General features: G+C 52.2%; 2 protein-coding genes across 2 annotated transcripts in view; one reads left to right on the forward strand and one right to left on the reverse strand.

Annotated features, from left to right (window-relative positions):
• Positions 1 to 279: 279 nt before the first annotated feature.
• Positions 280 to 14039, reverse strand: LOC144609280 (uncharacterized). The gene is made up of 5 exons (XM_078427711.1): positions 13842 to 14039; positions 11569 to 12042; positions 6656 to 6702; positions 4692 to 4812; positions 280 to 3407 (listed from the first exon to the last, which is right to left on the reverse strand). The coding sequence occupies exons 2-5, from the start codon at positions 12012 to 12014 to the stop codon at positions 3101 to 3103; spliced, it is 921 nt and encodes a 306-aa protein (XP_078283837.1). The 5' UTR covers positions 12015 to 12042; positions 13842 to 14039; the 3' UTR covers positions 280 to 3100.
• A 1687-nt stretch (positions 14040 to 15726) lies between these two features.
• pola2 (polymerase (DNA directed), alpha 2) overlaps positions 15727 to 16177 on the forward strand; it is a 37414-nt gene continuing 36963 nt past the window's right edge. The window contains exon 1 of the mRNA XM_078427718.1: positions 15727 to 16085. The gene's annotated coding sequence lies outside the window, so the exon portion shown is untranslated. The remainder of the gene's footprint in view (positions 16086 to 16177) is intronic.

The raw sequence follows: 16177 nt of genomic DNA on the forward strand, positions 1-16177 counted from the left end.
GAGATGCTGCCTGACCCGCTGAGTTACTCCAGCACTATGTGAAACGTCACCTATCCGTGTTCTCCACAGATGCTGCCTGACCCGCTGAGTTACTCCAGCACTATGTGAAACGTCACCTATCCGTGTTCTCCACAGATGCTGCCTGACCCGCTGAGTTACTCCAGCACTTTGCATCTTGGATGGATGTTGAGATGTGCACAGTTGTGGGAGCCACGAACAATGAGAGAGACAGTCATTAAATCAAGTTCCGAGTGTTTAATTGGCATGTGTACCAAAACAACAGAATATTGAAATAATTACTTGCTGCAGCAGAACAAATCTGTAAACACAATACTCATAGATAACACGTGATCAGATTCAACGAATTAATAAATCAATATAATTATATTTCTTCTCTCAGAGGTGGGTGAACCTCTGGCATTATTTGTCCCTCGGGCTGGTGCAGGTCAGATCAGTTGATATAGAAACAGAGAAAATAGGTGCAGGAGGAGACCATTTTGCCATTCGAGCCAGCCATTGTGATCGTGGCTGATCATCCACAATCAGTAACCCGTGCCTGCCTTCTCCCCATACCCTTTGATTCCGCTAGCCCCTAGAGCTCTATCTAACTCTCTTTTAAATTCATCCAGTGAATTGGCCTCCACTGCCCTCTGTGGCAGAGAATTAATTCCACAGATTCACAACTCTCTGGGTGAAAAAGAATTTTCTCCCCTCAGTTTTAATTGGCCTCCCCTTCATTCTTAGACTGTGTGAGTGGCCCCTGGTTCTGGACTCCCCCAACATTGGGAACATTTTTCCTGCATCTAGCTTGTCCAGTGTTTTTATAATTTTATACGTCGCTATAAGATCCCCTCTCAAGGATAAATGCTTTTGGAAGATTGATGAGGGAACTGACTCGGAGGTGTGTTGAGGTCAGCCATGATCACATTGAATGGGGGGGGGGGGCAGGTTTGAGGAGCTGGGGGGGGGGGTGTCCATGGTTGTGTTCTTGCCTAAGTACAGCCAACCGCCACTACACCCCGTTCCATCTGGCACCTGCACCCCTTTCCCTGCACTAGGGGTTGCCAACTACCTCACTCCCAAATAAGGGACAAGGTGACGTCACCGCCCCGCGCCCCACATGACCTCACCAAGCCAGCGGCCACGTGCTCCCGCTCCACTAATGGCGGCCGCCCGGGCCGGGAGGCAGGTTGCTACGCAAACTCCGTTAGGTGGTGCCCGGGCCTCCAGACCTACACTGTCTGGACTTACACTGTCTGGACCTACGCTGTCCGGGCGAATGCAGCGCCGGAGACTCAGGTTCGATCCTGACTACGGGTGCTGCACTGTAAGGAGTTTGTACGTTCTCCCCGTGACCTGCGTGGGTTTTCTCCGAGATCTTTGGTTTCCTCCCACACTCCAAAGACGTACAGGTATGTAGGTTAATTGGCTGGGTAAATGTAAAAACATTGTCCCTAGTGGGTGTAGGATAGTGTTAATGTGCGGGGATCACTGGGCGGCACGGACTTGGAGGGCCGAAAAGGCCTGTTTCCGGCTGTATATATATGATGATGTGATAAAGCAGCCCCCCAGGCCTAATACGGGACAAGGGCGGTCCTGTACGGGACAAACCAATTTAGCCCAAAATACGGGTTGTCCCGGCTAATACGGGACAGTTGGCAACCTTAGTGTAAGATCATGTTGAGTATACGTTGAGGAGTTGAGTACAGGAGCAAAGAGGTCCTTCTGCAGTTGTACAGGGCCCTAGTGAGACCGCACCTGGAGTACTGTGTGCAGTTTTGGTCTCCAAATTTGAGGAAGGATATTCTTGCTATTGAGGGCGTGCAGCGTAGGTTTACTAGGTTAATTCCCGGAATGGCGGGACTGTCATATGTTGAAAGACTGGAGCTACTAGGCTTGTATACACTGGAATTTAGAAGGATGAGAGGGGATCTTATCGAAACGTATAAGATTATTAAGGGGTTGGACACGTTAGAGGCAGGAAACATGTTCCCAATGTTGGGGGAGTCCAGAACCAGGGGCCACACACAGTTTAAGAATAAGGGGTAGGCCATTTAGAACAGAGATGAGGAAAAACTTTTTCAGTCAGAGAGTTGTGAATCTGTGGAATTCTTTGCCTCAGTGGAGGCCAATTCTCTGAATACATTCAAGAGAGAGCTAGATAGAGCTCTTAAGGATAGCGGAGTCAGGTGGTATGGGGAGAAAGCAGGAACGGGGTACTGATTGAGAATGATCAGCCATGATCACATTGAATGGCGGTGCTGGCTCGAAGGGCCGAATGGCCTACTCCTGCACCTATTGTCTATCACTCCTCATCCTCCTGCGCTCCAAGGAATAGAGTCTCAGCCTGCCCAACTTCTCCCTGTAGCTCACACCCTCGAGTCCTGGCAACAGCCTCGAGATCCGAGGATGGAAAGAAGGATGTTGGTCAAGGAAGAGGTCGGCAGCAGATGTTTAAGGATATTTCTCCGTTTGTGATTCAGTTGGAAGAGTGGGATGAGGCTGCATGGTGTTTAGTTTTTAAAGATACAGCGCGGAAACAGGCCTTTTCGGCCCACCGAGTCCACTCCGACCAGCGATCCCCGCACATTAACACTATCCTACACCCACCTGTGACCACGTTTACATTTGCCCAGCCAATTCACCTACAAACCTGCACGTCTTTGGAGTGTGGGAGGAAACCGAAGATCTCGGAGAAAACCCACGCAGGTCACGGGGAGAACGTACAAACTCCGTACAGACGGCGCCCGTAGTCGGGATGGATCCCGGGTCTCCGGCGCTGCATTCGCTGTAAGGCGGCAACTCTACCGCTGCGCCACCGTGTGATGGAGGAGAGAGCGGGAACGTTGTCCAGTGGGGTACTGAGTTGAACCTTCCTGGTCAGGGGTGGCTGACCAAGGCTTGGGGTTGCAGGGAGCCGGGGAGGGGGGGAGGGACAGCAATTGATCCAGTGATCCCCAGGGTGAGGCCTGGTGGGAATCAATAGACAATAGGTGCAGGAGGAGGCCATTCGGCCCTTCAAGCCAGCACCGCCATTCAATGTGATCATGGCTGATCCGCAGCTCCCTCTTCCTCTCCCCCCGATTCTCCAGGCTCCCCGTCAGCGATGGATCCCAGCCAGGTTGAGCAGGGACCCTGCCACCTCTCGTAGCTCCTCGTCAATCCCCGCGGCACAGAGCGGGACGTAGCCGCTGTCCGCCAGCGAGTCCCCGGCCCCCTCGTCCTCCGACTCGCCACCGCTCGCGAACCCCTCGCTGCCGTCGTCACCTCCGCCACGGCCGGCTCCGGCGGAGAACGTCCCGTCTGACTCCGGGACCCTCGACTGCCGCTCGATGCCCCCGGCCAGGCTGTAGTTGTGGTCGCCGATGGAGATGGACGCCCAGACTGGACCAGGTGCCGGGTCGCGGCTGGCGAAGGGGAAGGAAATACCAGGCCATCAAGACATAGATTCACTTCACCAACCACTCCCCTGACCCCGAACTGTCCCGTCCATTCCCTCCGCTGAAGCTGACTGACCCGCTGAGTTTAGTTTAGTTTAGTCTAGAGATACAGCAGGGAAACAGGCCCTTTCGGCCCACCGGGTCCCGCGCCGACCAGCGATCCCCGCACATTAACACTATCCTACACTCACTAGGGACAATTTTTACATTTATACCATGCCGCGAGGTTCACCAGGTAATCCCTTGGATGGAGGGACTGTCATATGAGGAAAGATTGGAAAGACTGGGCTTGTATTCACTGGAGTTTAGAAGGATGAGATGGGGATCTTAAAGAGACGTATAAAATTATAAAAGGACTAGACAAGCTAGATGCAGGAGAAATGTTCCCAATGTTGGGGGAGTCCAGAACCAGGGGCCACACACACTCTAAGAATAAAGGGGAGGCCATTTAAAACTGAGGTGAGAAGAAACTTTTTCACACAGACAGTTGTGAATTTGTGGAATTAATTCTCTGCCACAGAGGGCAGTGGAGGCCAATTCACTGGATGGATTTAAGAGAGAGTTAGATAGAGCTCTAGGGGCTAGTGGAATCAAGGGGTATGGGGTGAAGGCAGGCACGGGTTACTGATTGTGGATGATCAGCCACGATCGCAATGAATGGCGGTGCTGGCTCGAAGGGCCAAATGGTCTCCTCCTGCACCTATTTTCTAAGCCAATTAACCTACAAACCTGCCCGTCTTTGGAGTGTGGGAGGAAACCGAAGATCTCGGGGAAAACCCACGCGGGTCACATATGAACGTACAAACTCCGTACAGACAGCGCCCGTGGTCGGGATCGAGTGGAGCCAACACTTGCTCAAGATTCCAGCATCTGCAGTTCCTTGCATCCCACCCCCACTACCGTCCATTGCGCCTTCCTCCCACATGTCTGTTCAAGTAACCCTTGCATCCCCCCCCCTCTCCCCGTCCCTCCCCCCACCAGGTTAGTGGCAGGTTGCTGATGTTTGAGAGCTGATGAGTTGATGAGAAGTCAGTCTCGGGATTTGTGTGGCTCTCGTCGGCAGAACACACAATTATATGCACTTCGATCAGGTCTCCCCCTCAACCCCATGCATTCCAGAGGAAACAATCCAAGTCTGCCCCACCTCTCCCTGTAGCTGAAACCCTCTAATCCAGACACACCCCCCTTTGCACCCTCTCCAAAGCCGTTGCATCTTTCCTGTAATGGGCCGACCAGAACCTAATGCACTACCTGTGTGTTTGGGCGGGCTCTCTCTCTCCACTGGAGGTTACATCAGTTGCAACTGGCAAGAGTGTAGACGTGTTGCCCTGGTCTATTCCAGAGGCGGGCAGCTGGTCCTGGACTGGTCCATCTGGAGAATGGAAATAAGGTCAGAGGCAGAGCTGGGATCCTGCTGCGCACTCACCGATATTAAACATAGAAACACAGAAAATAGGTGCAGGAGGAGGCCATTTCGCCCTTCGAGCTAGCACCGCCATTCATGGTGATCATGGCTGTTCGTCCACAATCAGTAACCCGTGCCTGCCTTCTCCCCATATCCCTTGATTCCACTAGCCCCTAGAGCTCTATCTAACTCTCTTTTAATTTCATCCAGTGAATTGGCCTCCACTGCCCTCTGTGGCAGAGAATTCCACAAATTCACAACTCTCTGGGTGAAAAGGTTACTTCTCACCTCAGTTTTAAATGGCCTCCCTTTTATTCTTAGACTGTGTGTGGCCCCTGGTTCTGTATTGTTGTGAATTTGTGGAATTCTCTGCCAAAGAACGCAGTGGAGGCCAATTTACTGGATGAATTAAAAAGAGAGTTAGATAGAGCTCTAGGGGCTAGCGGAATCAAGGGATATGGGGAGAAGGCAGGCACGGGTTACTGATTGTGGATGATCAGCCACGATCACAATGAATGGCGGTGCTGGCTCGAATGGCCAAATGGCCTCCCCCTACACCTATTGTCTATGTATATATCTGTTTGCCTACATCCTCAACCTCAAAGCAATTTAGTTCAGTTTAGTTTGGTTTAGAGATACAGCACAGAAACAGGCCCTTCAGCCCACCGAGTCCGCGCTGACCAGCGATCGCTCCACACACTATAGACAATAGACAATAGGTGCAGGAGGAGGCCATTCGGCCCTTCGAGCCAGCACCGCCATTCAATGTGATCATGGCTGATCATTCTCAATCAGTACCCCGTTCCTGCCTTCTCCCCATACCCCCTGACTCTGCTATCCTTAAGAGCTCTATCTAGCTCTCTCTTGAATGTATTCAGAGAATTGGCCTCCACTGCCCTCTGAGGCAGAGAATTCCACAGATTCACAACTCTCTGACTAAAAAAGTTTTTCCTCATCTCTGTTCTAAATGGCCGACCCCTTATTCCTAAACTGTGGCCCCTGGTTCTTGACTCCCCCAACATTGGGAACAAGTTTCCTGCCTCTAACGTGTCCAACCCCTTAATAGTCTTATATGTTTCGATAAGATCCCCTCTCATCCTTCTAAATTCCAGTGTATACAAACCTAGTCGCTCCAGTCTTTCAACATATGACAGTCCCGCCATTCTAGGAATTAACCTGGTAAACCTAGGCTGCACGCCCTCAATAGCAAGAATATCCTTCCTCAAATTTGGAGACCAAAACTGCACACAGTACTCCAGGTGCGATCTCACTAGGGCCCTGTACAACTGCAGAAGGACCTCTTTGCTCCTATACTCAACTCCTCTTGTTATGAAGGCCAACATTCCATTGGCTTTCTTCACTGCCTGTTGTACCTGCATGCTTCCTTTCAGTGACTGATGCACTAGGACACCCAGATCACTAGACACTAGCTCTATCCTGCACACACAAGGGACAATTTACAATTATACCAAGCCAATTAACCGACAAACCTGCACGTCTTTGGAGAGTGGGAGGAAACCGGAGCACCCGGAGAAAACCCAGGCAGGTCACACGGAGAACGTACAAGCTCTGTACAGACAGCACCCGTGGTCGGGATTCAACTCAGGCGTCTGGCACTGTGAGGCAGCAGCTCTACCCGCTGCGCCACCGTGCCGCCCCGGTTGTCAGGAAGGGGGGGAGGAGCGAGAAAGATACGTGGGGGGGGGGGGAGGGGGGGAGGGGGGAATGGTTGGTTACCTTCACTGCCTGTCAGCCGGGAGGGGGTTCCAGCACTCGAGAATTTTCAGCTCGCATGTGCCGACCAACTCACCTGTGCACTGGTTGTAGGATGTGTTCTGGCGATCCGTGGTGCTGGAACTGGGAGAGGGACAGACAGAGAGAGGGAGAGGGGGAGATTGGAGAGGGGGAGAGAGAGAGGGGAAGAGAGAGGGGGGTAGAGAGGGGGGGAGAGGGGGGTAGAGAGAGGGGGGTAGAGAGAGGGGGGTAGAGAGAGGGGGGGGAGACAGGGGGGAGAGAGGGGGGAGAGAGGGGGGGACAGAGGGGGAGAGGGGGGGATAGGGGGGGAGAGGAGGGAGAGAGGGGGAGAGAGATGGGAGTGTTATTGGAGATACTTCACCGATCCAACTAACATAATGTATTTTCATAAACCAAAATGATACAATATGAGTGACGAATTAGCTAGCGCGGGTAGAATTGATCGTGCCCATTAGCCTGAAGACGGGTCCTGACCCAAATTGTCCTGAGGACACTCAGACTAACTTAATCAGACTTTACCTCGCACTAAACGTTATTCCCTTCTCATGTATCTGCACACTGTGGACGGCTCAATTGTAATCATGTACAGTCTTTCCGCTGACTGGTTAGCACGCGTCAAAAGCTTTTCCCTGTACCCCTGTACACGTGACCATAAACCAAAACTTGACTCCCCTACCCTGGAAGGGGACTGTGACCTTGCACGTATGATCTAACCTCCTGACGATTTTATAAACCTCTAGAATTTCACCCCCGCCTCCTTCATTCCAGGGAAAGAAACTCCAGCCGATCCAGTCTCTTGGCATAACTCACACCCGCCAGTCGCAGAAACGTAGAAACATAGACAATAGGTACAGGAGGAGGCCATTTGGCCCTTCAAGCAGCACCACCATTCATTGTGATCACGGCCGGTCATCCATAATCAGTAACCCGTGCCTGCCTTCTCCCCATATCCCTTGATTCCACTAACCTTAGAGCTCTATCCAACTCTCTTTTGAATTCATCCAGTGAATTGGCCTCCACTGCCCTCTGTGGCCGAGAATTCCACAAATTCACAACTCTCTGGGCGAAAAGGTTTTTTCTCACCTCAGGTTTAAACGACCCCCCTTTATTCTGAGACTGTGTGTGGGGCCCCTGGTTCTGGACTCCCCCAACATTGGGAAGATTTTTCCTGCATCTAGCTTGTCCAGTCCTTTTATAATCTTATACGTCTCCCCTCTCATCCTTCTAAACTCCAGTGAATACAAGCCCAGTCTGTCCAATCTTTCCTCATATGACAGTCCCGCCATCCCAGGGGATTAATGTTGGAATGATCTAACGCACGCTGGCCGCTCCTGCGACCCACCTACCTGAGACTGGGGCTGCAGAGATGCGGTTTCTCTTCCTGATGGCCTTCAGCAGACCTGATACGGATTCAGCGTCAATGGACCAGAAGGAACCTTTACCCAAAGCCTGTAAACAGAGCAGTATTGCGAGCTTCACACTGTTGGTCTTGGACTTCCAATCATTTCATAAGTGCTAGGAGCAGCATGAGGCCATTCGGCCAATCAAGTCTACTCCGCCATTTAATCGTGGCTGATCTATCTCTCCCTCTCAACCCCAATCTCCTGCCTTCTCCTCATAACCTTTGACATCGTACTAATCAAGAACTTGTCAATCTCCGCTCTAAAAATGCAGCGTGGTTTTACTAGGTTAATTCCCGGGGAATGGCGGGGACTGTCATATGTTGAAAGACTGGAGCGACTAGGCTTGTATACACTGGAATTTAGAAGGATGAGAGGGATCTTATCGAAACGTGTAAGATTATTAAGGGGTTGAGGCAGGAAACATGTTCCCAATGTTGGGGGAGTCAATAGACAATAGACAATAGACAATTGACAATAGACAAAAGGTGCAGGAGTAGGCCATTCAGCCCTTCGAGCCAGCACCGCCATTCAATGCGATCATGGCTGATCACTCTCAATCAGTACCCCGTTCCTGCCTTCTCCCCATACCCCCTCACTCCGCTATCCTTAAGAGCTCTATCCAGCTCTCTCTTGAAAGCATCCAACGAACTGGCCTCCACTGCCTTCTGAGGCAGAGAATTCCACACCTTCACCACTCTCTGACTGAAAAAGTTCTTCCTCATCTCCGTTCTAAATGACCTACCCCTTATTCTTAAACTGTGGCCCTTGTTCTGGACTCCCCAACATTGGGAACATGTTTCCTGCCTCTATGTGTCCAATCCCCTAATTATCTTATATGTTTCAATAAGATCCCCCCTCATCCTTCTAAATTCCAGTGTATACAAGCCTAATTGCTCCAGCCTTTCAACATACGACAGTCCCGCCATTCCGGGAATTAACCTAGTGAACCTACGCTGCACGCCCTCCATAGCAAGAATATCCTTCCTCAAATTTGGAGACCAAAACTGCACACAGTACTCCAGGTGCGGTCTCACCAGGGCCCGGTACAACTGTAGAAGGACTCTTTGCTCCTATACTCAACTCCTCTTGTTACGAAGGCCAACATTCCATTGGCTTTCTTCACTGCCTGCTGTACCTGCATGCTTCCTTTCATTGACTGATGCACTAGGACACCCAGATCTCGTTGACTCCCCTCCTCCTAACTTGACACCATTCAGATAATAATCTGCCTTTCTATTCTTACTTCCAAAGTGAATAACCTCACACTTATCTACATTAAACTGCATCTGCCATGTATCCGCCCACTCACACAACCTGTCCAAGTCACCCTGCAGCCTTATTGCATCTTCCTCACAATTCACACTACCCCCCCAGCTTAGTATCATCTGCAAATTTGCTAATGTATCATCTGCAAACAAGGGGCCACAGTTTAAGAATAAGGGGCAGGCCATTTAGAACTGAGATGAGGAAAAACTTTTTCAGTCAGAGAGTTGTGAATCTGTGGAATTCTCTGCCTCAGAAGGCAGTGGAGGCCAATTCTCTGGATGCTTCAAGAGAGAGCTAGATAGAGCTCTTAAGGATAGCGGAGTCAGGGGGTATGGGGAGAAGGCAGGAACGGGGTACTGATTGAGAATGATCAGCCATGATCACATTTAATGGCGGTGCTGGCTCTAAGGGCCGAATGGCCTCCTCCTGCACCTATTGTCTATTGTCTAAAAATGCCCAATGATTTGCCGTCCAGATCATCTGTGGCAATTAGGGTTGCCAACTTCCTCGCTCCCAAATACGGGACAAAGGGTGACGTCACCGCCCCGCGCCCCACGTGACCTCACCCAGCCAGCGGAAACGTGCTCCCGCTCCATCAATGGCGCCCGCCCGGGCCGGAGGAGGGTTGCTATGCAACCTTCGTTCGGCGAACACAGTTGGCCCCCTTCCCCAAACACACTCCGTTAGCCTACACTGTCCGTACAGGACTGCCCTTGTCCCGTATTAGGCCCAAGGGGGGCGCTGTAGGCCAGGATGCTGTAGGCCCGGAGGCTAACGGACAGTACTACACAGTACTACACATAGTACAGCGGCCTCCGGACCTACAGCATCCTCGCCTACAGCGCCCCCCTTGGGCCTAATACGGGCAAGGGCGGTCCTGTACGGGACAAACCAATTTAGCCCAAAATACGGGATGTCCCGGCTAATACGGGACAGTTGACAACCCTCGTGGCAATGTATTCACCGCCCTCTGACTAAAGAAATTCCTCCTCATCTCCTTTCTAAAGGTACGCCCTTTTATTTCAGGCTGTGTCCTCTGATCTGAGACTCTCCCACTAGTAGAAACATCCTCTCCACATCCACTCTATCCAGGCCTTTCACTGTTCTGTAGGTTCTAATGAGGTCCCCCCTCATCCTTCTAAACTCCAGCGAGTACAGGCCCAGTGCCAACAAACGCTTCTTCACACCCATACCCCCAGTGTGTGTGATGGGCAAGTGGGATAACATGGACCTAGTGTGAACGGGCAATCAATAGCCGGAGGGAGACACAAAATGCTGGAGTAACGCAGCGGGTCAGGCAGCATCGTGGGAGAGAAGAGATGGATGACGTTTCGGGTCGAGACCCTTCTTCAGACTGATGTCAGGGGACAAAGATAGGATGTAGTCGGAGACAGGAAGACTAGTGGGAGAACTGGGAAGGGGGAGGGGTTAGAGAGTGAAAGCAGGGACTATCTGAAGTGAGAGAAGTCATGTTCATACCGCTGGGGTGTAAACTACCCAAGCAAAATATAAGGTGCTGTTCCTCCAATTTGCGCTGGGCCTCACTCCGACAATGGAGGAGGCCCAGGACAGAAAGGTCAGATTGGGAATGGGAGGGGGAGTTGAAGTGCTGAGCCACCGGGAGAGATCAGGTAGACAGCAGTCGTAGGGGGCTTGGTGATGCGAAGTGCTTGTTTCCAGTCTGCAAGCTAAACCTATTTGTCACTCTGCAGCTTTCTACCATCTGTTCTCATCCCTACTTCCTTCCCTCCTGCCCCACAATCCTCTTTATCCTTTCCCTGCTCCTTCCCACACCCTCGGGGCGGCACGGTGGCGCAGCGGGTAGAGCTGCTGCCTCACGGCGCCGGAGACCCGGGTTCGATCCCGACTACGGGTGCTGTCTGTACGGAGTTTGTACGTTCTCCCCGTGACCCGCGTGGGTTTTCTCCGAGATCTTCGGTTTCCTCCCACACTCCAAAGACGTGCGGGTTTGTAGCTAATTGACTTGGTATAAATGTAAAATTGTTCCCTAGTGCGTGTGTAGGATAGTGTTAGTGTGCGGGGATCGCTGGGCGGCGCGGACTCGGTGGGCAGAAGGGCCTGTTTCCGCGCTGTATCTCTAAAACTATAGCTAGTTACCTCTCTGGCCTGGACACAGAGTGCTGGAGTAACTCAGCGGGTCAGGCAGCATCTCGGAGAGAAGGAATGGGCGACGTTTCGGGTCGAGAACCCAAGGTCACCCATTCCCTTCTCTCCCGAGATGCTGCCTGACCTGCTGAGTTACTCCAGCATCTAACCAGCATCTGCAGCTCTTTCCTACCTCTCTGTCGTGTTCCACCGCTCTCCTGAACGACCGGCTGAGGGAGAGGTTGATTGATTTCTTCCAGCCCGCGGAGTCCTCTTCAAACAAGGGTACTGCTGCAAGATCCACTTGTAAATCTCTTTCACGGGCAGATGCCGCTGGGACGTGCCCTCGGCCTCCACGGACAGCGGGGGGCAGTCGTTCTCCTGAGGCTCGCCCCGGGCGGGCAGGGGGTCGACAGAGGGCACGCCCGCCAGCCTCATGCCCCCCAGCAGGTTCTTGCCCTCGTGCAGCCAGTTCAGGCTGGTCAGCTCCCCGTCCCCCTCGGCCTCCAGCCGGCCGCTGTCGGGGGAGGGGAGGCATTGCCAGGAGCCCCTCCCCCCGCCGAGACTCCCACCTCCCACCAGAAGCCGGTCGGTGCTCCCCTCCGTCCCCTCTACCCGGGCAAATGGCATCACCTCCATCTCAGATCAGCAAGACAGCGGGCAATGCCTAAAGAGAAAGACTTTGTGTTTATACAATGAGGAAACAATAGATAATAGGTGCAGGAGGAGGCCATTCGGCCCTTCGAGCCTGTACGCACCGCCATTCAGTGTGATCATGGCTGATCATTCTCAATCAGTGCCCCGTTCCTGCCTTCTCCCCATACCCCCTGACTCCGCTATCATTAAGAGCTCTATCCAGCTCTCTCTTGAATGCATTCAGAGAATTGGTCTCCACTGCCTTCTGAGGCAGAGAATTCCACAGATTTACAACTCTCTGACTGAAAAAGTTTTTCCTCATCTCCGTTCTAAAAAAACGGTTGGCACGGTGGCACAGCGGTAGAGCTGCTGCCTTACAACGGGCGGCACCGTGGCACAGCGGTAGAGTTGCTGCTTTACAATGGGCGGCACTGTGGTGCAGCAATAGAGTTGCTGCCTCACAGCGTCAGAGACTCGGATTCGATCCTAAACACGGGCGCTGCCTGCACGGAGTTTGGACATTCTCCCCGTGACCTGCGTGGGTTTTCTCCGAGATCTTCAGCACCCTCCCACACTCCAAAGGCGTACAGGTTTGTAGGTAAATGTAAATGTAAAACAATTGTCCCTAGTGTGCGTAGGATAGTGTTAATGTGCGGGGGGATCGCTGGTCAGTGCGGACCCGGTGGGCCGGAAAGGGCCTGTTTCCGCGCTGTATCTCTAAGCGGTAGAGTTGCTGCTTTACAGCGAATGCAGCGCCGGAGACTCAGGTTCGATCCTGACTACGGGTGCTGTACTGTAAGGAGTTTGTACGTTCTCCCCGTGACCTGCGTGGGTTTTCTCCGAGATCTTCGGTTTCCTCCCACACTCCAAAGACGTACAGGTATGTAGGTTAATTGGCTGGGTAAAAAAATGTAAAAATTGTCCCTAGTGGGGTGTAGGATAATGTAAATGTGCGGGGATCACTGGGCGGCACGGACTTGGTGGGCCGAAAAGGCCTGTTTCCGGCTGTATATATATGATATGATATGATAAAAGTAAACCATGTGATATATAGGAAAGATGTCAAGCTGGAAGGAAGATTTACAAGGATATTGCCAAGACTCGGGCGGGGGGGGGGCCTGAGCTATCGGGAGAGATTGGGCAGGCTAGGACTTTATTTCTTGGAGCGCAGGAGGATGAGGGATGATCTTATAGAGTTGTATAAAATCATGAGAGGAATAGATCGGGTAGACGCACAGAATCTTTTGCCCAGAGTAGGTGAATCGAGGAGCAGAGGGGGGAAGGGAAGATTTAATAGGAACCTGAGGGGTAACTTTTTTTTACACAAAGGGTGGTAGGTGTATGGAACGAGCTGCTGGAGGAGGTCATTGAGGCAGGTACTATCACAACTTTTAAGAGACATTTGGACAGGTACATGGATAGGATAGGTTTAGAAGGAAGGTAGACACAAAATGCTGGAGTAACTCAGTGGGTCAGGAAGCATCTCCCGATGTTGCCCGACCCGCTGAGTTACTCCAGCATTTTGTGTCTACCTTTGATTTGGACCAGCATCTGCAGTTCTTTCCTGCACACAGGTTTAGAAGGATATGGGTCAAGCAATGGGCAGGTGGGACTCGTGAAGATGGGGCATTTTGATCGGCCGAAGGGCTGTATGACTCTATGGTGGTGGGGGGGGAGGGGGGTTGTGTTTAGTGCTGGGCTTTTGTACGGGCTAGTCTACATGGGGTGGGAAGAGGCCGCTGTCCTTAACCCAAGACCACAGAGACGGACTCTCGGATGGGTGACTGAAGTTGCAAAGGGATTTCAGCAAAGGGCCCGTCCCTTTCTTACCTGCAGCCGGCTCCCTCGTCGCCTCTCCCTTTCTCCCTCATTCGGCACGTTGCTGGGGACTGCTGCCCCGTCATAACGCTTGCAAATCCGCCTTCAGCATCTCCATGGGAACGGGCATTGCTGGAGCCACTTCATCTCCCATGTACACGAGAGAGAGAGAGAGAGAGAGAGAGGGAGAGAGAGGGAGAGGGAGGGAGAGGGAGGGAGAGGGGGTGGAGAGAGAGAGGGGGTGGAGAGAGAGAGGGGGTGGGAGAGAGAGAGAGAGAGAGACGGGGAGAGGGAGAAGGGGAGCCGGGGAGAGGGAGAGAGGGAGGGAGAGAGGGAGGGAGAGAGGGAGGGGGGAGAGGAGAGGGGAGGAAGAGAGAGAGAGAGAGAGAGAGGGGGGAGAGGGAGGGAGAGAGAGAGAGGGAGGGAGAGGGGGAGAGAGGGAGAGGAGAAAGAGAGAGAGGGGGGAGACGGGAGAGGGGGAGAGAGAGAGAGGGGGAGGGAGAGAGAGAGAGAGAGAGAGAGAGAGAGAGAGAGAGAGAGAGAGAGAGAGAGAGAGAGAGAGAACCAGGCAGTCAGGCAGAGAGAGATAGACAAACACAGACAGACAGACACATACAAAAACACACAGGGTGCCATAGAGTCTGAAACATAGAAAATAGTTGCAGGAGGAGGCCATTTGGCCCTCGAGCCTGTACGCACCGCCCTTCATTGTGATCATAGCTGATCATCCACAATCAGTAACCCGTGCCTGCCTTCTCCCCATATCCCTTGATTCCGCTAGCCCCTAGAGCTCTATCTAACTCTCTTTTAAATTCATCCAGTGAATCGGCTTCCACTGCCCTCTGTGGCGGAGAATTCCACAAATTCACAACTCTCTGGGTGAAAAAGTTTCTTCTCACCTCAGTTTTAAATGGCCTCCCCTTTATTCTTAGACTGTATGTGGCCCGTGGTTCTGAAACGTCACCTTGACCCAAAAGGTCACCCATTCCATCTTTCCAGAGATGCTGCCTGTCCTGCTGAGTTACTCCAGCATTTTGTGTCTATCTTGGAGAGAGACAGACAGAGAGGAAGAGAGATAAACACAGTGGGAGACAGAGAGGGAGAGAGACACGCAAACAGAGATGTCTCAGCCCGAAACGTCACCCATTCCTTCTCTCCAGATAAGCTGCCCGTCCCACTGAGTTACTCCAGCATTTTGTGTCTGTGGACAGAGAGACAGAGACAAGCTCACAGAGGCAGACACACACACACACACACACACACACACACACAGAAGACAGGCAAACAGACAGAGAGAGAGAGAGACAAGCACACAGAGAGGCAGACAAACACACGTAAACACACAGAAGACAGGCAAACAGACAGAGAAAGAGAGACAGGCAGAGAGAGACAGATACAAAGTGCTGGAGTAACTCAGCGGGTCAGACAGCATCTCTGGAGTAAATGGATGGGTGATGTTTCAGGTCGGGGCCCTTTTTCAGACTAGCTGTCCGAAGGAGGATCCCGACCCAAAAGTATCCATGTTCTCCAGAGATGCTGCCTGACCCGCTGAGTTACTCCAGCATGTTGTGTCTTTTTCCTGTAAATCAGCGCCTGCAGTTCCTTGATAGACACAAAATGCTGGAGTAACTCAACGGGGTCAGACAGCATCTCTGGAGCGAAGGACTGGATGACGTTGGTCGGGTCGTGACCCATCTTCAGACTGATGGAGTTGATGGATGATCGCTGGTGGAGGGAGGTGAGGGGCAGGAGCTGGCAAATGATAGGTGGATCCAGGGGAGGAGGGATTGATTGAAGATGTCAGATGGGGAGTGATAGTAACACGGCTAGAGCTGGAGAAGACAGAAGATAGATAGAGCTCTAGGGGCTAGTGGAATCAAGGGATATGGGAGAAGGCAGGCACGGGTTACTGATTGTGGATTGTGATCAGGCCATGATCACAATGAATGGCGGTGCTGGCTCGGGCCAAATGGCCTCCTCCTGCACCTATTTTCTATGTTTCTAAGAATGAGGATGGTGGAATCTGATAAGGAATGAAGGTGAAGAAAAATGGGTGGCCTGTGGTTGGGAGGAGTAGGAGATGAGCAGATGGAGGAGGGGAAAATAAACAAATAGCACGGTGGCGCAGTGGAAGAGTTGCTGCCCAACAGCGCCAGAGACCTGGACTACGGGTGCTGTCTGTACGGAGTTTGTACGTTCTCCCGTGAGCTGCGTGGGTTTTCTCCCAGATCTCCGGTTTCCTCCCACATCCCACAGGTTTGTAGGTTAATTGCCTTGGTATAATTGTAAATTGTCCCTCGTGTGTGTAGGATAGTGTTAATGTGCGGGGATCGCTGGTCAATAGACAT

Source organism: Rhinoraja longicauda, chromosome 34, assembly GCF_053455715.1.
Source record: "Rhinoraja longicauda isolate Sanriku21f chromosome 34, sRhiLon1.1, whole genome shotgun sequence".
Classification (NCBI taxonomy): domain Eukaryota; kingdom Metazoa; phylum Chordata; class Chondrichthyes; order Rajiformes; family Arhynchobatidae; genus Rhinoraja; species Rhinoraja longicauda.

What these genes read in the sequence shown, in the direction of transcription:
- LOC144609280 (XM_078427711.1), bottom strand. Translation starts at nt 12,014, where the DNA reads ATGGAGGTGATGCCATTTGCCCGGGTAGAGGGGACGGAGGGGAGCACC. An exon ending in ATCCTACAACCAGTGCACAG is followed by an intron (nt 4,813 to 6,655) that starts GTGAGTTGGTCG and finishes TCCATTCTCCAG; the next exon opens with ATGGACCAGTCCAGGACCAG. An exon ending in GAGCCCGCCCAAACACACAG is followed by an intron (nt 3,408 to 4,691) that starts GTAGTGCATTAG and finishes CCCCTTCGCCAG; the next exon opens with CCGCGACCCGGCACCTGGTC.